Here is a 21,785-nt window from a genome sequence, read left to right as displayed (position 1 = left end):
AAGAGCAGGGACGCAAATAGCGGCCGCTACACCATTTGCGTCCCTGCTTTTTGCCATGATAGGCTACATAAATCTTTACGTAGCCTATCACGCGAAGGGACAGGGATGCAAGTGGTGTCCGCTATGCCAGATGCCACTTGCGTCCGCAGACCGGCAGCGGATGGAAGTCCAGCAGCGGACGGACCTGGCCGGCGACTCTGCGGACTCGCCGCGGAGTGGAGACGGCCAGGGAGGATTCCGGGGGGAGGAACGGATCGCCTCCTCCCCCGCGGAACCCCCCCGTGAACTAGGTGAGTGGGGTTCGTACGCCCCTAGTGATACCTGATCTGAATTTTAACAAAAGTTATTAATGCAAGATATGTGAGTTCGCAAACTCCAATTCAATTTTTGTTCCAGTTGTGCTTGACCTTAACACATCTATATGCATGTTGATTAGACAGAAAAAAGTCCTATAAAAGTCCTACATGGTGGGTGGGGAATACACTGGAGGATGTATAGGATTGTGCCTTTATACAGTAATCCTATGGCCACTAGACACTGTCTAGATGGCCATAGGATATATCGGTTTCCAAAAACCATGCTCCCTGCCCCCTGTCATGCCCCCTCATAGCTGGTGCAGTTCTTTCCAAACCGACGCCATCTCTGCCCTCGTAAATGGAGAGCAGAGAGGGTGGAAAGAGGGCAGGAGGGGAGGAGACTGTGGAAGCCACTTTAGGCAGCTTCCTATCGGGTCTCTGGGCCCCTTCCCTCCTCCTCCCCGAAGCCGTGGCTAGACAGCTGAAAATGCGCATCTAGCCACAAATGCAGGATGGCTGGAGCACAGAGGAGAGGATTCCCTCTGTGCTCCATCTGCCCTGCATTGGATAGGCATCAGCCTCCGAGTTTGGAGGCTGATGTCTATCTCGATACGAGTGCTCCCTTAAGTGCTTAATTCTCATCTGCTACTGTTTCTACATGTTCTTTCTTCCATAGTTTTTTTTGTCCCTCACCGTGTCTGAATATGAAAGTTGTTGGTCGTTCCAGTGTGTTCATAGTCATGGATGGCAGCTGCAAAGATCATTGCAAAGATTTCCAGCTCGGTCAACCAGTGCTGAGAAAAAGATTTAGGAGAAGTCAGACAACATGCTGCTTTGTCAAAGTTTAAAAGGCATTTTGATTTGTAAGGAAGGTATTTACCTGGTAGTTAAGAACACTACACTCTGATGCCTTTTCACTGGCTGCCACTATTCTAGCACAGAACTAAAAAAAAGCCATTAGTCCAGCTAGCCTACTATTGTTTATTCCAGCCTTCTCCAACACGGCACCCTCTAGATGCATTGGACTACATCACCCATAAGACCCCAGGCAGTTATCTTTTTTTTTCCACCTGTCCCCAATTGTTGAAGAATTCTGCCCCCTCTCCCAATAATTTCTGGCAAAATTCCATTTTGCTATCTGCAAATATGGTAGAGAATTTGGTTAAGCCATTTTTGCTCAGCTCGGACTGGCAGTCACTCTTCAGGGCCTCAGGGGAAAGTCTTTGCTAACCATGCTACTTGAAATCATGTACTTGGAGATACCAGACGGGCTGAGCTGGAGACCTTTGGAATTCAAAACATTTACTCTACTGCTGAGCTCCTGCTGCCCTCCCAACTGAGACCTGAAAACACTTCTTCATGGCAGTGCATTGCAGGGGAAGATATTTATCGAAATACAAAATTTCAGGTTAGGTCAGCTGTCCCTAGCCTGGTGCTCTCTCCAGATGTGTTGGACTGCAACTCCCTTCATTCCCAGCCAATGGGAGGACACCAGGTTGGGGAAGGCTGGGTTAAGTGTTCACCTGAACTTTCCATGGAGGAACCCTCAAAAACCTCCAATAACCTCAGGGACCCTGAAAAACAATGTGAAAACTACTCACCTCGAGGACAGCAAGGAAAATATGAATTATCTCTGCTTTACTGAATGGTTATGATAATAAATGAATTATCAAACAAAAGGAGCAGGGAGAAAATAAGGAATTACCATCTTTCACAAGCGTTTTATATACATGGAGGTTTAGTTATGAAGCAAAGCATTTTGAGTTGAAACAAAGGATTCACTATTATACAGAGAAGAACAGTATGACTAAGAGAAATTTCCACACTGCAAACTAAATTAATGTTATTTCAAGACAGCAAAGAGAAATGCAGCAAGGAACAGAAGAAGCAATCATCGTTCCATTTCCCATTTCTCCCTATGATTGTATCAATTTTCAACTGCATATAATGAAGATGATCTGCTTATTAACCATAAAACAAGGCATGTTTTTCAATTTAGTACAAAGGCAAATCACACAGAGAATCCCACTGCTTCTGCAGTTACAGAGCTTCTCAGAAAAAAAAGTGTTTTATTATTCTTGTAAGCCTTGATAATGCCGTGTGCCTTCTATCAGTATGGCGCACAATTCAGTTAGGTGGTAGAATTGGCTTTTAATCTGATGCACAGCCCATGTTAACAACCACAGTCCCAGTTGAACAGATTCTCAGATATAACCGTTGGCTCATGGCAGCAATGTGCATAGGAGAGTTAATATTTTCAGTTGCACAGTTCCCCCTATTGAAATCACCCCACTGATGCTGCAAATAGCCTCACTGCGGGGTGGGGAAAAGGCAAAATATTTCAATTGGGAAAATGGCATGGGAGAATGGTTAAACATCCCATCTGCCAGCATCACGGATAGGGTGGCCAGATGTTGAAGAGGACAGGGCTCCTGCACCATTAATAGTGGTGATCTTCACTACTGTTCTGTCCTTTTTTGCATCCAACCACCCTAATCACTGACCTGCCGCCACTCATGCAGCTACTTTTAGGCAAGTGGTTCCAAGGTCGCTCACCTGGCAATGCTGGCATCCAAACTGTTAGATTAATAGCCTCTGTGTTCCCCAGACAACTACAGATGCAATACCATGCAAGTTTAGACAGAAAAAGGTCCTACAATTCCCATGTTGCCTGAGCATGCTGGGAGTTGTAGCACTTTTTTCTGTCGAAACATGCATAGAACTGAGCCCTAAGTGGCTAAATCACATCTTATTTTATGGGGCTACTCATGTGCCTTGTTGGACTGGGGGCCAGGCTTTTAGGAAGAAAGGCCTAGGCCCTCCTTCTCTGTTGTGGTACCCATTTTGTGAAACACTCTTTCCAGGGTTCCCCAACTTGTATCATAGGTACAATGACAATAGCACAATGACAATGACAGTGACAATGACATAGGTGCAATAGCCTTCTGTCTGCTAGGACCAACCTTTCTTTTTTGAAGTCATAATGTTAATTATTTTTGCACTTTGTTCTGAAATCACTTACTGCTATATTTTATTGTGATTTACCATATATTTTGTGTGTCCGTGTGCGTGCACATGCATGCGTGTGTCAGTGAGTTTTATGAACTAATTTTATTGGACTGGGCCCAGACTAAATTCGTGGTACTTGCAGGGCAATCTTGTACATGTCTATACAGAAGTAAGTCCTATACCTATTTAGTTCAATGGGACTGATTCCTAGGTATAGGATGGCAGAATTAGTTCCCATTGAAATCTACTAATGATGCCTAGATCCAATCTACGGAATTTTTAGATTTACTGTTATGTATTTTAATCTTTCCTGTCACCTTGGGCAAACACTGGAAAAATGACTAGTTGTTTTAAATAAATAAATAAATAAATAAAAATAATATAGTCTTATTTCCAGAAAATCTTTGGCCAAATCATTTATATGTACCAAAGGAATCACTTGTTGTTATACTCACAGCTGTGTTATGCTGTTTCTTGTATGATTTTATGTATGATTATTCTTGCCATTTTTTACTTGAATATTGTTTTTTATGAACCATTATTATTAGTCCATTTGGGTTATGGTATGGATAATAGAGAGCCAGTGTAGTGGTGAGAGTGTTGGGACTGAGATCCGGGAGATCCGGGTTCTAGTCCCCACTTGGCCATGGAAGCCCACTGGGTGACTTTGAGCCAGTCACAGACTCTCAGCCCAACCCACCTCACAGGGTTGTTGTTGTGAGGATAAAACGGAGAGGAGAAGGAGGCAGATAATGTAAGCCACCTCGGGTGCCTTGCAAGAGGAAAAAAGGTGGGATATAAATGCAATAAATAAATAAGAAAGAAAGAAAGAAAGAAAGAAAGAAAGAAAGAAAGAAAGAAAGAAGTACTGACATCGCTACTGGGAAGTTACAACAGAAGCAGACAAATATCCCAGGGTCAAATGTTACTCGGTTGCTAGTCCTGTTGAAATGAAATATATTTGTTTTGTTAAGGGTTCATACAAGCAAAATGAAATTGATAGCTCTCTTGTCCCTCCCCCAAAAACCCTATTAAAGGAGCAAGATTTTTCTGCTGTGCTACATTAGATCTTGCAGAAAACTACGTGGCACTCATAACATCTTTTTTGGACTGCTTTAAGGAAGCTATAGAGCCTTCATTACATTTTCTGATGCTGAGGCCTGTGTAATCATGACTTACACCAGATATCAGACAGTATTGCCCTTAGGGTAGCTTATCACTTCGCAGTTATTGTATTAACTGTTGTTTCTGTTTGCAGCAAAAAGTATTGGGAAGGGAGGGCAGGAAAGACACATTGATTTTATGCCCCATTATGTTTTCTACATGAATCAAATTTGGTTTTCCTATTAACTAATACCAATCTGAATTTTATCCAAGCAAGTCCACAGACTCTACAACTATGTTTCTCCACAGCAACACTAAGGCTGCAATCCTTTTCACACTTGACTTCCCACCGGTCAACAGAACTTACTTCTGAGTAAACATACATCAGATCATGCTGAATGACTATAACTAGACATTCCAAAGGACACTGAGCCCCTAAAACTCTGTGCATCCTTCCCTCTCTTCTAAGTAATGTCTAGCTTTATGCAGTATGTTCCATGTTGCTGTCACACTGGCCAGTTTTTCATCTTCCACCTCATATAATTGGCTGTTGGAAGCAGATGCAGGGAGCCAGATAGTACAATGATGTCACACTATATGTTACATAAAACTAGACATCACCTGGGCCCCATCTACATGGAGATGCTTTCTGAGGCAATTCCATTTAAATCCAGATTTCCATGAATTTGAGTTTATTCCTCCCATGGCACATGTAGCCAGTAAAGTGGTGTATACCTTTCTTTTTAAAGAAATGCTTTCATGGGGCAAACAGCACCTGAAACTGCATTAGTTGAGGGCTGGGTGGGGGGAGTCCCATGAGTAGAACTGAACGTCATCAACTGCATAGCTATGGGGCAGTGAATGAGCTGAGGCTTGCTGCCTGCCCTTTTCCCCACTCCTGTGCTCAGTGAAGTGCAATGAAAGACAGAGAGTTACTTCCAAGTAGACATGTTTAGCCAACACCTCTCCTCATGTCCTTTTCGTGACGCAACTTTTCCTTCTGCGTATCAGTGTTGCTCCCCACAGACCGCATCAAAGCCAATTGAGGTCACACAGACTCCCAAACCGCACTGAACCTGCAATGATGGGAAATCTGGTGCAAAACTACTTTGCCAAAAAGCAGCTTTGGGGGCAGAAAACCCCACCATTGATGAGGAGTGGGGGTAACGGCGTCTACTATGATCATCCGTGAGGCGCAGTAGAACCAGAGTAAATCCCTTATGTAGATGGGACCCAGGAACAGAGAGAAAGAGATGCAGGTCTTATTCACTTCTCTTTTCAATTAACCACAATTTAGCATTACAACTGAACCCTAAACTGTGGTTGATCTTAACTAGAGTTTGTTGAAACAAGCCAGCTTTATAACCCATGGTCTGAAGTTGGCTTCTTTCAGAAAACCATAGTTAAGAGTTAAGACTAACCACAGTTTGTCTGTGTTCAGAGATAACACTAAACTTCAGTTAGTTAAAAATGGAACAAAATGCGTCATATCTCCTCACAGCCCTGCTTGAGCAGAAGCAGAGATGGATGAATCTGTCAATTTCTCAGCTTCCAATCTTAAGTTTCTTTTGTCCTGTTTCCACAATCATTTGTTTGTGATTTAAAACAACAACAACACATCAGTATGAAAATTGGCACATTTTTTCATGAGCAGTTCTCCTAATATATGCATTTTTGCAAGCAATTTTCACTAATATAATGCATTTCTGTGTGTTATTTTCACCAATATACACATTTTGTGCACAGGTTTCCCTAATCTAAGTATTTTTGTATCCATTTTTTGATCAGAGAATTGCTTTGCAAAATGTAGTGAAGTGCCAATAATGAAGGATATCTGCAGTTTGGTTTGCGTATTGGTTCAGGAAGTACGAATTAGGTCTGTTCATATTAAAATGTGAACAAAATGAATTTCTCCTCTATTCCTGAGGAAGACTATATGAGCATATTCCTGGGGAAGGGTATGTGAGCAAGTCTTGTTCATGTAATGCTAAACCATCAGTTAGCGTTACATCTAAATGAGGCCACAGAATGGCGGCAGCTCTATGTTAAATAGTCTAATTAGGCTCTTGGCACCAAAACTATTTCAACCCCTTCTAATGAATTAAACATTACAATTAAACATTTTTACACTTTTCATTTAATTGTTTCTTTATTCATTGGGTCTACAATGAGTAGGAGATTTAGATAAATTGTTCTATATATATTGAATGGTTCATAAAATAAAAAAAACCAGAGGAAGAGTGGAATCTGCACATAGGCCCTGATCTAGAGACTGAAGGTGCTGCTGAGCAATGACAATATCAGCCACTCATATCAGCCTGCCTGCACTTTAAGAACAGCAAGAGAGGCCCTTTCACTGCCCACTTTCAAGGGCCTTTCGGTGGGCAAGTACATGAGAGAGGGCCTTTTCCGCAGTGGCCCCACACATCTGAAATGGGTTGCCATCGGGAATCCATCACTGCAGGATTTTAGGAAGGCCCTGAAAACCAACTTGTTTACTCTGGCCTTCCCCTGATTGTGTGTGTGTGTTCATTGTGTTTTAGAATATTGTTTTTATGAAATTGTATCAGTCTATTTTATTGTTGTAAGCCACCTTGGGAGGGTTCCTGTCCTGAAAGGAGGCCTAGAACTATTTTAAACAAATAAAAAATAAAATATTGCTGCTCTGTCAAATGTGAAGTGGTTCAAGGCGTGTGAATATGTTTGAAAGTGTTGTATGTTTGGAAGAGTAGCTTAAGCATGGAGATAATTTCATAGCTTGATAAGGAGAACCACCTCTTCTAACACATCACCTCTGAAGACTTATTATTGGGAAAGCAGAGGGTCTGCCTACAAAGAGGTAGCATTGCATCTCACACTGAAAATTATGTTTGCTTTCACACAAAACTCTCAGTTCAAACTGGCCCTCCCATAAACTGGTGCAGAAAATCATGGGGATAGTACCGCTAGCACCAGTTTATGGGTGGTCCAGCCTGACCGGAAGGTCAGTGTTAAGGCGAGCAATTTTCACTGTGGACTGCTACATACTTTAGTTCAGGGGTGGTCAACACACACGCCATGGTCAGTATGTGGCTGCTGCCCCCACCAAATTTGGCAGTAGGAGAAAATGGGTTGTTGGACCAAAAATGGCATTTTTAGTCACTACAGAGTACTAAAAGGGTCAAATTTAGCTTGCAGTTTGCCACCAAATTTCAGTGGTAAAATAGTGATGGGGGGGGAATCCTGCTGATTGTGTGCTATCTGGTGAAGCACGGCCCACAGGTGGGAAGTTGCCCAACTCAGCTTTAGTTCATGGATAGGCACCTATGGCATAAGTGGCAGAAGGGTTTATGGGCCTGGCCTGCCTCTCTCTGCTAATCAAATTAGAAGGTGTTGGCCATAATCCCACAGCCTGGAGGTCAACAATATTCTCTGAATTTAAGAGAACAAAACAAGCCAAATTCCTAACATGTTTAAGCAACAGACAGTAATCCAAGGAGTCTACACCAGATGGGGAAAATGTGCATGGAAAAGAGTCTCACTTCAGTGTTCCTAAATCTTGGGGGTTGTCATAAATCCTTTGAAATCCTGCTTATTATATGCACAGTGCAATGTCATAAATCATGAAGAGTGGGGCTACCCATAATGCACAACGTCGTTTAGTGTCTCTAAAAAAGTGATTTATCTACTTACTGCTACACCCGTCTTAAAAAGGAGGTAATGAACAGTCTGCGTGACATCTGCTGCATGCATTAGGTTGTGATATGGATTTTTATGCTTGCTGTAGCCAACTTCCAAGGCTTCCACAAAGGAGACAAGAGCAGAAATCGGAATCTACACATAAACATAGGAAGGAAAAATATATTTTGGGGAAAAAACAATAGTACATTGTTTTAACCTTCTTGGGCAGTATCCATGAGCAGTACCTGTGCACCAGTGGGGCCCACCGCTAGTGGTTAAAAAAACAACAACTCAGGAAACAAGTGGGAACACTTGTTTCTGGAATGGTGCAGATCAGCGGAGCTTGAAGAAGGAAGCTCCACTGACCTGTTCCGATCCAGAAACAAGCATTTCTGCTTGTTTCCCGAGTGGCTTTTTTAACCACTACCTTTCTGTTGCACAAGTTGGGGATCCCGCTTCCGTCGTTGCATTGCTGATTGAAGAGGACCACAGCAGCAGTATTAGATATCGCCCAGTGAGATTCTGAGCAACACTGTATATCTTCTCACATGCTAGGGGAGTCTAATGTGCTTTCAGACAGAGGCCAGAGCCCCACCCACACATTCTTAGATTGGTACAATGGGACCCCAAATGTAATGCTACATTAATAAAGAAATGAGAATTAAAAACAACAACTACTGAATTGCCTCTTTTCCTCAGTTGATCTACTACCCAGGGTTGACACTTTAAATAAAATCCTGTATAGTTACATGAAAACCACCCTGCACTTATGGGACAGGATATGGAAACATATAAGCAGGATATAGTAACCCTAGATTTTATCTATTGGGGGAAGGGGGAAGCTTGTTTGGGCTTTGGAGTTCTTGTCTGTGTGAGGATTTCTTTGATTTTTAAATTTGGGGTACAGTTTTTCCCTCTTTCCCCTCCAACATGCAATCTGTGGATTGCCATTTGCACCACTCGCCCTCCCACAGTGAGGGCGTGCAGCTCATGGGGGAATGCCCTTGTTATCACCAATCAGAGATCAGAGATAACATGGGGATTTCTCTTCCCAGGTCAGAGGGTGGGGCTTGGGGAGGGGCCTGCAGAGAGTGCACAACCTGTGGGCCAGAGGTTGCCCCCTCCTGCGCTATAGGTATTTTCCCCAATTCATCTGCCCTCCACTTGTGTGGCCCCTGGTGCTCTGTTTAACAGCAGAGGGTTTGGCTTCATGGCATTTTGTCCTGTTAGTATTATGTAATTGCACAATTCTATGGAGAATCAGTGCTGGCAGTGTGGCAATGCATGCAGCAAGGTTCTGGTGACGCATTTCTGAGCCTTAGCCAGTAATTTGAAAATCTTTGGCGTATAAAACAATGTAAAGCTTTGTGCTAGTTGAAAGACACATGCCTATTGAAAAACAAAAGAAAACTTGAGTGGTATACCAAAATAGCTCATTAAATGTTCTCTTTGTTGCCATCATAACATACTGGTGTACAACTTTGGTTCACAGCACATTCTATGAAGTGTATTCATGCATCATATTTTTGTCTGAATACATAGAAGTATCTTTTCACATACCACATTTGGGCTGCAGGCAGACATCATGTGAAGGATAAGCTAGAGGTAGAAAACAAAACAAAACAAAACCCCTCTCCTATCTTTAAATCTTGAAGAAATAAGGGATACTTTCTTTTAGCTCCTTCCTTCCCTCCCCACGTTTGTGATCTGTGTCCAACATTTCTCTGGTCCAGAGGGGTTATTGTCTTGGTGGCACTTATGTTCTCACTGCTCAAGTACAGCAAAGGCTGAAGAAAAGGCAATAGGCTATGTCCACTTCCCCAATATGGTGCCCTTCAAATGTTTTGGACTTCAGCTCCCACCAGTCCCAGCCAGCGTGGCCAATGGTCAGGAACTGTGGGAGTTGTACTCCAAAACATCAGGAGGGCACCAGGTTGGGTGGAGAAGGCTGGACCAGATGCTAGAGGATGAGGGAGATGAAAACAGAAGACAATAGATCCCAGTGGAGGATAGAAGATGAGCAATCCTGAGCAATCTCCTGATGTGAGGACAGCTTCTTCTTCTCCATGCCGGGGGAAGACACAAAAGCTCTCTTTGGGCTGAGGCAGAGATGCAGACACAGAAGGCACAAGAGCCTTGTGCTTCCAACTCCCCATCCCCTGCCCAATATCATCATCACATCCAAAGCCATGGAAGATGAACAAAATGAAAGCTCATCAGAGCCAGGGGGCAGTGCTCAGAGACTTGGAGGGGAAGGGCTAAGCTGCAGATCCTAACCAGCCACTGCTGGCCTGCTGTGCAGGAATGGGGGTGGGCTGGGGTGAGGAAAACTCCATCAAGATATGGCAGACCACAAGGGCAGGAAGGATGGTGCGGATGGGCCATCAGATCTGGAACTCTTGTGGTGGGAAGCCCTTCCTTCAGTGAAATCAAGAAACGTTACCCCACTTCATTCCAAGAACATTCTAATTAAATCAGGTGGCAAGTGTCTTACAGTCAGGCTGCCCCACATACAATTAGTCAATAGCATGGATGAAAACAGAAATACAAGGTTAGTGATATTTCTCCTTTCAGTGAACTGCAGGAGAGCAGAGAGGGAAGGGCACTGCAGAATTACTGACCTTGAAGCGGCTGATCAAATCATAGCGTGTGAGCAATTCGTAGAAAATAAATTTCAGTGCATGATCCCCACTAGCATCATTTAGTGCAAACACGTCAAAGGACCACTTGTCTACATTCTGTGAAGGAAGGAAATGGCAGCATTAGTGTGTGTCTGCTTCATCCGTTGCAAAAAGAAAGAATCGCCTTATGAAACATGAAGCATATTGTTTATCATTCAGTTTTAAATGCGTTCATACAAAGTAGCCAATGCACTTTCTGTTGGATCCTCTTTGACACATTAGAATGCTGCTAGTTTTAAGCAGCCACGTTACACACAATTGTTTCTATTTTCATATTTTTGTCACCTATAGTGCAATTCTATGCATGTCTACTCAGAAGTATGTCCCATTGAGTTCAATGAGACTCACTCCCAGATAAACGCATATAGGATTACAGCTTTATTGTACAAGCAGTCGATCTTAAGAAATGCAGAATCTGGTTTTGGTTTTGAAACACACAAGACAGCTATTTGCTTTGGTAATAGGCTTTGCTACTTTGAAAGATTACCATTTTTATTTTTGCTCCCTATTATTTATTATATATTAATTTATACTAGACTACACTATATTATATTATCCTGCCTTTCTTCCATCATGTAACAAACAGTAGTCTACATAGGGTTGCTAACTGGTCTCCTGTCCAGACCTTCTTAGCTTCAGCAAGGTTGCTGTATCACATGCCTTCAAAATCATGCCCTGGTACTTATTTCAAGAACAGAAAAAAAAACATGGTGAACAACACATGCTCATGATCTTCTTGCGGCTGTTGTTATATATATAGTGCGTGCCCTGTTGGGTACCTCCACAATTTCTCATGAAAACAGACTAGCGAATGAGGCCTTTTGTACAGAGATGCTGCAGATATTTGCCCCAGCCTAGCTCTGAAGCAGCTAGGATGGCACAAAAGGACCACTGAACAGAATTTTCTGTGTTGGAAAAATATCCAGGCAGAAAAGGGTTCATGCCCTCACATCCCCATCAGCCTGCCAGCCCCCAGCACATCCTCTCCACCTTCCCCTTACTTACCTGCAAGCAGAGAGTGGAGAAGGCAGTGGGAGCAGCGGTAGAGAGTGAGGAGAGGGAAGATTTTCCCTTTTCCTCCCTCTCAGATATGCTGATGTACTCCAGATATACAGTCTGGAGTACATCAGGACAAAATGAGTGGGGGTATTTGGGAACTGAGGTCCTCCTGAGGGCTACTGCCACTGCAGCAGCCCTTAAGAAAACTTTAATTCCGAGGTGCTTTCACTTTTTTTAGTCCTGACATGCTCCACATCAGGAAGATGTGGAGGGAGACCGAAGGAAAACCTTCCCTCTTCTTATTCTCTGCTGCTGCCACCACTGTCTTCCCCACTCTCTGCACTCAAGAAAAGGGAAGGGTGGTGGGAGTGCTTTGGGAAAAGGTAGGCTGGTGAGGAAGGGGTGTTCATTTCCCAACTCACTGGGGTTGCTCAGGAAATGAGCCCATTTATTTCAGAGGTTGGGGGGGTTGGAAACAAATCAGTGCCTTTCTGGATCATTCTGGGGACAGCCTGGCAGAGTAGTCTGCCAATCCCCACTTGTGCATTTTTAACTAGTTCACTTCTAGAACAATGACAGCCTTCGTCTTAAAATAACAGACACATGTGTGGACTCAGGTCTTGAGGTCCCATCCATATTGTTGGCCCTTGTCTAGCTCAAGCACAACCCAGCAATACAGAAGCCAGCCAGTAGACACTACACGGTGCTACTGCGATGCTGATTTGCTAGGAAGAAAGTGTCTCATGTGGCAGATGCCACCACATGGGGCTTCTTCACACGGAGCTTCTATCCTGCTATGGAGATGGCTCTGTCACGGAAGTTTGAGGGCTCTTTAGATGACACCATTACCCTCCAGGGTGTCTCCCGCCATTTCCCCCAGCCTATCCCGTGTTTTCCCCAAACGCAAAAAATGTGCTATTTTTTTCCAGCCCATGGAACAGGAGCGCCATGACCTCCCTGTAAAATTCTCCAATAGAGGAAGATACCAGCTGTGGGCATTTGTTTTCAGTTGTTGGGGGCACGGTCAGGATGACAATGGCATTGAGAATGGGCTGCGGGGCATGTCCTGAGCGGGGTTGCATGGAAGGAGACCGAGCAGATTTGACAGGCGCAAGGGCTTGTCCTCCTCTCTTGCTTCCTTGCAAGGAGGAGAGGGCGCACAGTTTGAGGGCAACTCCTGCCTCTGCTCAAGTCTTGCTGAAGAAGAAAAGATCTGCGCCTGACCTTCCCCCCACCGCCGGCAATTTTCCCTTTGCTTCAAGGTGACCCCCCTGCCAAACTGCCCAAATCCTGGCCACAGCACAGTGCGCCGCCTGCTCAGCAACAGCAGCACCAGATGGCACCAAAGAAGTGCATTGCTCTCAGACCACGTGTCTGCCATGTAAATGCTTGAGCACATTTCTTGACTTGAGGGAGAAGAGTGTAAAATGCCTCCCTGCAACAAAGGGAGACAGATCTGGTTCCCCGCCCCACCAAGCTCAGAATCAATGTCCTCTGTTGATTCAGAGCACCCTATTCAATTCAATGGGACTTACTCCCAAGTAAGTGTGCTGAGGGTTGCAGACCTACAGCATGGCAGTCCCCGTTTGCCAGTAACGCGCAAGGGGAGGGAAAGGGTCAGGAACCAGGAATTATCGCTACACCCCAAGCAGCATCACCAGCCCTGTAAGAAGGAAAGAAATGAAAAATAACGTGATGGGGACAGCCATCTAACGAGAACGACCCAGTCCTGCAATGATAACGGATAGGGAAAGAACCACCATTGATGTGGAATTCTCCGCCTGTGTAATGGAGCCCATAGTGAGGCATCTCTGGGTAGCAGAAATTATATCACATAGATTGGGCATTTTTCTTCATGCTGCCATAAACTTCCCAAAGCAAAGGAATGTGGTGGCATAGAGAAAAAAAATGTCCAATTTGTATGGGACACAAACAACTTACAAAAGAGGCAACCACATTCATTTATTCACTCATTCTTTCATTCCATTTCTATACTTCCCAATAGCCGAAGCTCTCTAGGCAGTTCACTACAGTTGAAACCATAAAAATGGAGGAAGGTCTGTGTGCCATCTGTAATATGTGCATAATCGCCCAGGGAGCTCTAATTTGGGGGTCTGGGATAGCTCTTTTGAAGCACTTTTCTATTTGGATTTATAATGTCAAGAAAACGTCCCAATATGAACACTGAGCACAACTGCACACAAATGGTCCACCATGTGGTAGTACCTGCCACATGGAGCTGGGTATGTATGACAAGTTCATTCAGTTCACAAATCACTGGAAAATGCCCCATTCACAATCCTGAATGCAAACGGGAGTGCATTTTCTCAAAAAATGTTCACAAATTCCTGAAGTTGCCTTTGCATTCATAAAACATGTACTTGAAAAATGCACACCTTTCTCAAAATGCACAACTTTCTCAGAATGTGCAACTTTTAAATCCCCCCGCTTTAGTCTATGGGGACTAAATGTGTGCAAATTTTGATTTTTTGTGTGCGCAACTTTCACGTTCAGTAGAAAGTTCTGTGGAATTTTTCCACTTGTGTAAAACAAACAGTGATCGCAAATGCGAGTGCAAATTGAGGGGAGATGAGAAGCAAACTGATGTTCGGAAAATCTTGGCTTAGCTTCAACAACCCTCATTCATCCATCCCTACATGAAACAATTTAAAAATCACGCATTCAATCCCTTCACTGTTAAATTCTTAATTGTATAACAGTAATTAATTAATGGTACTCACTGGCCATTCAGTATACTGCAACATGTTTACCTAACTATGTCAATGCCAAAATATTTTTCAAATGGGAGTTTTTATTGCAGTTTTTAATCAACGTAAATTCAAGTGTACAAATGTAATGAAGAGTGGCTGAAAAAAGAGATACCCAATCATGCTGCAAATCAGACTTAATTTCAGTTAACACTACGCATACATTATACATTTGATTATAAAATGAATATCCTAAATGCAATTTGACTGTAATTTTCCCCAATGTGTTTTCAGATTAACTGAAACTCCCTCAAGCAATCAGAAAAGCAACACAGTGCGAAGGACGCACACTGACATTGCATTGACCGCCTGATGTGAAAATAATATTTTGAAAACAGGAGCATATATCTTCAATGTACTCTGACATATCCCTGTGTCATTTCCACCAACTTGCAAATAATTTTTATTCTGTCACACAAGAAGTGAAAGGTGAAAAAAAAAAATCATACTGTTTTGATATTATAGCTTTTGAATCTCTGGGATGCTAATATTGGGAAGTGGAATGGCCCACTAAATGAAATGATGAGTTAGAACCTTCCTAATCCATGTTCAAATCAGGCTTCCTGTCTGATGTCTAGGGATGTACGAAAGTCACTTACCTTTTCGCAGCTTGGATGTGCAGTGGGGGGGAGGCGTTCCGTCCCTCCCCCCGGAATCCTCCCTGGGCCAGCTCTGCTCTGCGGCAGCTCCGCAGAGCCGCTGGCCAGGGCTGTCCGCAGCTGGAGTTCCGGCCGCGGACAGGCTGCTGCGGACGCAAATGGCGGCCGCCGTAGCAGCCGCCATTTGCATCCTGTGAAGCTGCCGTGATAGGCTACGTAAGTATCTACGTAGCCTATCACAGCAAACCAAAAAAACACAAAACACGTACGCAAATGGTGGCGGCTATGGCAGCCGCCATTTGCGTTCCCTATTTTTAGCCGTTTTAGCCTACATAAATATTTACGTAGGCTATTACGGCGAAAAAGAGGGGAACGCAAATAGAGTAGTGGGAGCCATTTGTGTTCCTTTGTTTTTTCCCCATTTTAGCCTCCGTAAATATTTAGCCCACTACGCTATTTGTGTTCCCCCTTTTTTCACCGTAATAGCCTACGTAAATATTTACGTAGGCTAAAACGGCTAAAAATAGGGAACGCAAATGGCGGCCGCCGTAGCCACCGCCATTTGTGTATGCTGTTTTTGGGGGGGGATGGGGGCTTGCCATGATAGGCTACGTAAATACTTACGTAGCCTAACATGGCCTCTGCAGGGACGCAAAAGGTGTCCCTGCGTTAGCCGTGATAGGCTACGTAAGTATTTACCTAGCCTATCACAGCTATGATGAAGAAGCGAATGGCAGCCACAGGGCAGCCACCATTCGCAAGTCAGTGCGGACGGCAGCAGGTAAGTGCTCCATTTCGCACGCCTTTCATGGGTTGGGGAGGCGGGGGCTTCGTTCCGCCATAAATTTCGGATCCGAGATCCGTGGTGGAATTCTCTGACATCCCTACTGATCTCTTGAGACAGCATTTAGGCTGCAATCTACCAAGCACTGCTGCTATGAAAGGTCCATTCATTTCAATACTTACCTGCAATTTACTATATGTTTATATACAGGGATGGCTCAGCTTTAAGGGGGCCCTTTGTGAAATGCCCTCTGGTGAAACCCCTCCTAATTCGGTGGGCCTCTGGTAAGAGCAGTGGCAGGCAGCCATTTAAAATTCCCATAATGCTCTGAGGGACGCCACTTTGATACACTGGGAGCATTGCAGGGAATTAAAATGGCCGCTACGGGCCTAAGGCAGGGGTCAGCACTAGTGGGTCCTACTCGGTTGCTGGAGTCACAACAACTGCCCAAGAGTGCTGAGCTCTGTGACCAGGACTGTTAATAGAATGAATGGTCCTAGGTGCCCTTACTCCAGAATTACAACTACATTTTTGCAAGACTATAATCTACTGGCACTGCTGGCATGCAAGGTCCATTAGTTTCATTTGGTTTCCAGAAACTCAGTATATAGTTTAAAAATAAGTGGTCCTCAATGTACTTACTCTGGAACCACCACCACATTTTGCAAGCATTTACTTGAATATAGAGTACGGGGGCCACTTGTGGATGGATGTATTGGTTGTTAGTTAACAGTGTAGGTTTTACTTCAGCCTACTTTTGTTTGTATGGGCTATTACTGTGGAAGAAATAGCTGTGTTGGGAGTTTTATTGGCCTGATCCAAATGAATTCAGAAGAATTATATCAACAACTCTACCAGTGCAATATCAGCTCACCGGGAAGTGGTCCTTTTCTTTATCCAGAGATGCTGGGGATTGAACCTTTGACCTCATACATACAAAGGGTACACTTTACCACTGAGCTATGAGCCTTCCCTATGAGCTGCTCTACATAAATAGCAGATCATGGGGTAAAACTGCACTCCTATCACTTCAAACTGCAAATGTGGAATGTAGTCTTTATGTTTATTACATGTTTATCATGCTTTTCCTCCCAGGAGTCAGGCAATATATACGGCTTTCCCCCCATCCCCTCTAATCCCCACAACTACCCCGCGATGTTGGTTAAGCTGCCCGAAATGCCCCACCCCCATCTGCTCATTTCGGTAAACATTTTTACTTTTTAAATCCCCTGCTTTATAGCTGAACCAGTGAGTGCAAGTTTAATAAATGGCTTTTCCTTCAGTTATATTTAATAAGACAGAAAAATCTTGAAACGTGGACTACTGTTTCCCTTCACTTCCAAGGCAAGAATGATGTTGAGAGGCATGTTAGGAGAATATTACTGGAAATTATCTGCAACTATTTAGGCCTTTGCCAATTGACTTGGCACAAGCATATTCATCCACAGCAAGGCTACATTTCCTTAATAATGCATTGAAGATTGAAATCTTTAAACTGGAGCTTTACTGCCATGTTCAGTCTCTGCTGCAGATTAGTTCCAAATTCCCCAAGGCATTCTAATTGGAAAAGCGAGATGACTGAATTTCATACGTGCGCACGTACGGCTGGCTTGGCTCCAGCTGTGAGAGGAAAAGTAAAAGCAATTCTACACAGGCCATTTGTAAACAATAAAATCTACTTAGGCTAAAATCTAATGAGACTGATCTGACAGGCACTTAACTCCAGAACGAAGGCTGGAAATACAAACGTGCGCGTGCTCACACTTTGTGAGCCCCAGCTGTTAACTACTATCAGGGCCTCCAGGATTTAAACTAAGAACCTCAGGGTCTGAGGCGAGAATGTAGCCTAGTGACCTACCAAAGAATGTACATGCTCAGATGTCAGAGCCACTTCAGACACAGAACGGAACAAGGCGTGCAGCAGCAGCTACACAGGGCTGGCAGTATCAGGGCTGGTGTCGAGGGCAGGCATGGTTGGGCCCTTGCCAAGGGCCCACACCCCAGCAGGGGCGCACTGACAAGAGCCCCGCAGACTTGCTCCTCCTCTTCACCACTGCAACGTGCTTGTTTGTCTGCCTCTCGCTCTGGCCCAGACAATGATGGTGGTGAGAAGGAAGAGGAGCAGACGCCACTGCCCGCTTTCTCACTGGCTCTCCTCCTGGCAAGCAAGCCAGTGCAGTGGTAACAAAGATTGGGAAGGACGATGAGGAGCAATAGCAGCTGGCAACAATGGCAGTGAGAAGGTAGACTTACTGAGGGAGGGGGGCCATTGAGGGTGTCTTCCCAAGGGCTCTGCAAAACCTGGAGCTGGCACTGGGAGGTATGAAGCTTCAAGATTAGTAAAGATCGTAATTTCCCCATAGGCATTCTGAAGTCCTAGGAGGCATGGATCATGTAAAATTTCTGATCTTATAGTTCAGTTCTAACAAAGCTAGACAAGAAAATGATTAACTTTGGGGGAGTTAATAATAAACAAGAGGTTAAATCCAAAAGTTCCTATCCTGATGGGAGAAGCTTTCTCTGATGGAAAGGGGTCTTTCTGTCGGAGGAAGAAAACTTTTGGATCCAACCCTATGCGTATAATAGGGATGTACGAAAGTCACTTACCTTTCGCGGATTATGTTGATAGTGGGGGGGGAAGCGTTCCGTCCCTCCCCCCGGAATCCTCGACGGGGGGGGGGAGGCGATCCGTTCCTCCCCCCCCACCATCAACATGGAATCCTCCGCGGTCGGCTGTGCTCCGCGGCAGCTCCCAAGCTGTCCGCAGCCAGATTTCCGGCCACGGAGGGCTCCGGGGGGGGGGAAAAAAACTGCGTACGTAAATGGCGGTGGCTACGGCCGCCGCCTTTTGCGTTCCTTAGTTTGGGCCGACTTAGTCTATGTAAATATTTACGTAGACTAAGACGGCAAAAATAAGGGGAATGCAAATAGCCGTAGCCGCCGCCATTTGCGTATGCCTTTTTTTTTTTTTTTTACCCAGTCGTTTTAGGCTACGTAAGTTTTTACATAGCCTAAAAGTCTCTGTAAAAAAAAAAAAAAAAAACTGCAAATGGTGGCGGCAGCAGCCGGTCAGAAGACCAGCCGCCGCAGCCACCGCAGCCGCCGCCGCAGCCACCCGGAAGATCCGCCCCAGGTAAGTCTCATCCCGGGGGGATCCACGGGAGGGCGGGGGGGCAGGCCGTTCCGCCACAGATTTCGGGGGTCCAAATGCACTGGCATTCGGCCTCACCGAGATCCATGGCGGAATTCTCTGACATCCCTAGCGTATAATGCATAATTATATTAATAATGGTTGCATTAATTGGCACTTGGAAGCCAACTGCAGATGTTATTGCACCCACAGGTGATTTTTAGCAGTTACCACACTAGTCTGGTAATGCTGGAATCAGGTCCAGGATGAAAGAAAAGCCCAAGGTCTTATTTGACTCATCCCTTTAATAACTAACTTGTATGGAGTGTATACCAACTTTGAGTGTGGCTTCTTGCAACGGTCAAGACCAGCTCCAGGCTTGAGGGGATGCTTCATGGACTTCCTCCTATACTCAAGGATATGGTCCACTCCCCCACCCCACTCCCTCAGAACACTTAACCAGAAGCAACACTCTTCTGTTCAGCATTAGACAGCCGCTATTTTAAATCTCCCAGAATGCCCCTAGAATGACACAACATTAGGCACTCCAGGGCACTGTGGGAAATGTAAAATTGTGCCCACTGAGATGGGCCCAGGGCAGGCCGCAGCAGCGACAGGCCTTGGAAGGTGCCCAAGGATGCCTGGTGCTGACATTGCCTTGGCAACTGTGTATTGTAACACTCAGTTCCCTACTTTCACAAAGAATGTACTGAAATCAGAAAGACTCCAACGTGGATCACATTGACCAGTGACAACCGACTTTGTGCAGTGGAGGAGTGGAGCATGAATTCCTCCCATCCACCACTCACCCAAAGTAATGTTGATACCTACATGGGAATGTCTACATACACAGACATGCCATGTGTGCAATCTTCCCTGCTTGTTTTTTTTGCGGGGGGCGGGAGGAATCACTCAAATGGTGTGTGGTAAGATTGGAAGGGCACCGGCACCACTCCTCGACTGCGTAAAACCTGTCACCTCTGGTAGATGTCTGAACTGGGGAGTCTGCTCAGGTAAATATGTATATATAGAACTGGACGATTAAGATTGCATGTCAAATTTGCACCACTATTGTCAAAGTTACTGTTTAAATGTGCTCCTTTAAAAACTTCTGGATGTTGTTCAATCCTCAGTTTTCTATTTGTTGTTTATCTACCACAGAGATTAGGCCCTACTCTCCTGGTAGGGATGTACAAAATCCCTACCTGGCTCCGTGCCGGTCAATCCGTGGTGGGGGGGAGGCGCTCCGTCTCTCCCCATGGAATCTTCCGTGGCTGGCTCTGCTCCGCGGCGGCTCCACAGAGCCGCCGGCCAGGGCCAGCCACAGCCGGAGTTCCAGCCGCTGCTGGCTGCTGTGACTGCAAATGGCGGCCATCATAGCGGCCGCCATTTGTGTCCTTGCAGTAAGCTGTGATAGGCTACGTAAATACTTACGTAGCCTATTACGGCAAAGAGGCGGAATTCTCTGACATCCCTATCTCCTGGTAGTTTTTAAACATAGAAAAGGGCCAAAGATCATCAGGCTACACCTGAACTGTCATTCTCATATGTAATGTAGGCCCCTCCTGCCCACACACATTTCAAACTATTTAGTGATTCATATGTGAGTTAAATTAAATTTCAGAGAGAATGAAAGGTACAGCACTCAGAGCCCAGCATAAGATCACAATATCCTTTCAGTGTTTCATAAGCAAGAACCCTCACTGGCATTACCTTTAGCACTCCAATTACAGCCGGTGGGTAGCTAAGTCCAACCATATTGGATGTTCGCCTGTACATTCTGTCAAGATAAAATAATTTAAAGAGTCTATACACTAAAATTAAAACAGGACAGAGTTCTTTTCAAGTACATAATTTATCCAAACAAAACAATGGTACTTCTTCCTTTATCTCCCCCCCGCCCCTGCATTCATTTCTATGACAAACTCTTCCATTCGGACCTAGAGCTCCACCCGGACATACCTAAGTGCAAAACAGCTCTGTGCATAACCCAGCCACATGTGATGTTTTGATGCAGATATGAGAGCCACTGTGGTGTGGTGGTTAGAGTGCTAGACTGGGACTCAGGATATCCATGTTCTAATCCCCACTCGGCCACGAAACTCATCGGGTGGCTGTTGAACATGTGAAACTTCCCAACCCAACATGAAACAGGATCACTGGATCAGGGTGCTAAGGTATGTTTACTTGGAAGAGTAGACTTATTTCAACTTAACTTAACTTGACTTAATCAGTTGGACTTATTTCTGAGTGAATGTGTGATGGCAGGTTTAGTTTAAAAGGTTCTCTTGACAATTAACACTCCCATGCAAAACACTGCCACACACTTTTTTTTCTTTTGCAGCAGAGCATAATTACAAAAGGCACCATTCTCTGTAATCCAAATAACAGCCTTGCCTGTCAACGAGAACATAAAAAGCAGCCTCCTTCTTCACAGCATTCCGCTTTGTCGCAGACATGATTAACTCTGGCAGAATATGTTTCGAATTGAAGTCCAAAACTAGTGTTTAAATCTGGGGACTGAAATGATCCAGAGTTGCTCTGGCGTCGTGAGTGTAGACTACTTCTCAGTTAACATGGTCCAAAGCGCTTCGTAGGCATGGGGCTCCCCAAATGGAGAAAATGGGCTTTCCATGTCAACCCTGGATGCAACCCTGACCTGTGTATATTGAATTGGCTTGTTGAATAACACCTATTCATAGAGCACAGTTTTGTGGGGAAAGGTGGGATATAAATACAGTAAACAAATATTGTA

At 44.6% G+C, this 21,785-nt stretch overlaps 1 protein-coding gene across 1 annotated transcript in view; it reads right to left on the bottom strand.

The window, feature by feature from the left end:
* PDE1C (phosphodiesterase 1C) overlaps positions 1–21,785 on the bottom strand; it is a 257,158-nt gene that overhangs the window by 90,464 nt on the left and 144,909 nt on the right. Inside the window, exons 5-8 of the mRNA XM_084859810.1 lie at positions 20,744–20,810; positions 10,691–10,807; positions 8,082–8,222; positions 990–1,090 (exon numbers count right to left, since the gene is read on the bottom strand). Coding sequence (XP_084715936.1) covers positions 990–1,090; positions 8,082–8,222; positions 10,691–10,807; positions 20,744–20,810 — 426 coding nt within the window. The remainder of the gene's footprint in view (positions 1–989; positions 1,091–8,081; positions 8,223–10,690; positions 10,808–20,743; positions 20,811–21,785) is intronic.

Source organism: Heloderma suspectum, chromosome 5 (genome assembly GCF_057233095.1).
Source record: "Heloderma suspectum isolate Gila_16-S chromosome 5, 16-S_ref, whole genome shotgun sequence".
NCBI classification, from domain to species: Eukaryota; Metazoa; Chordata; class Lepidosauria; order Squamata; family Helodermatidae; genus Heloderma; species Heloderma suspectum.
This window is presented reverse-complemented; position numbering and strand designations above follow the sequence as displayed.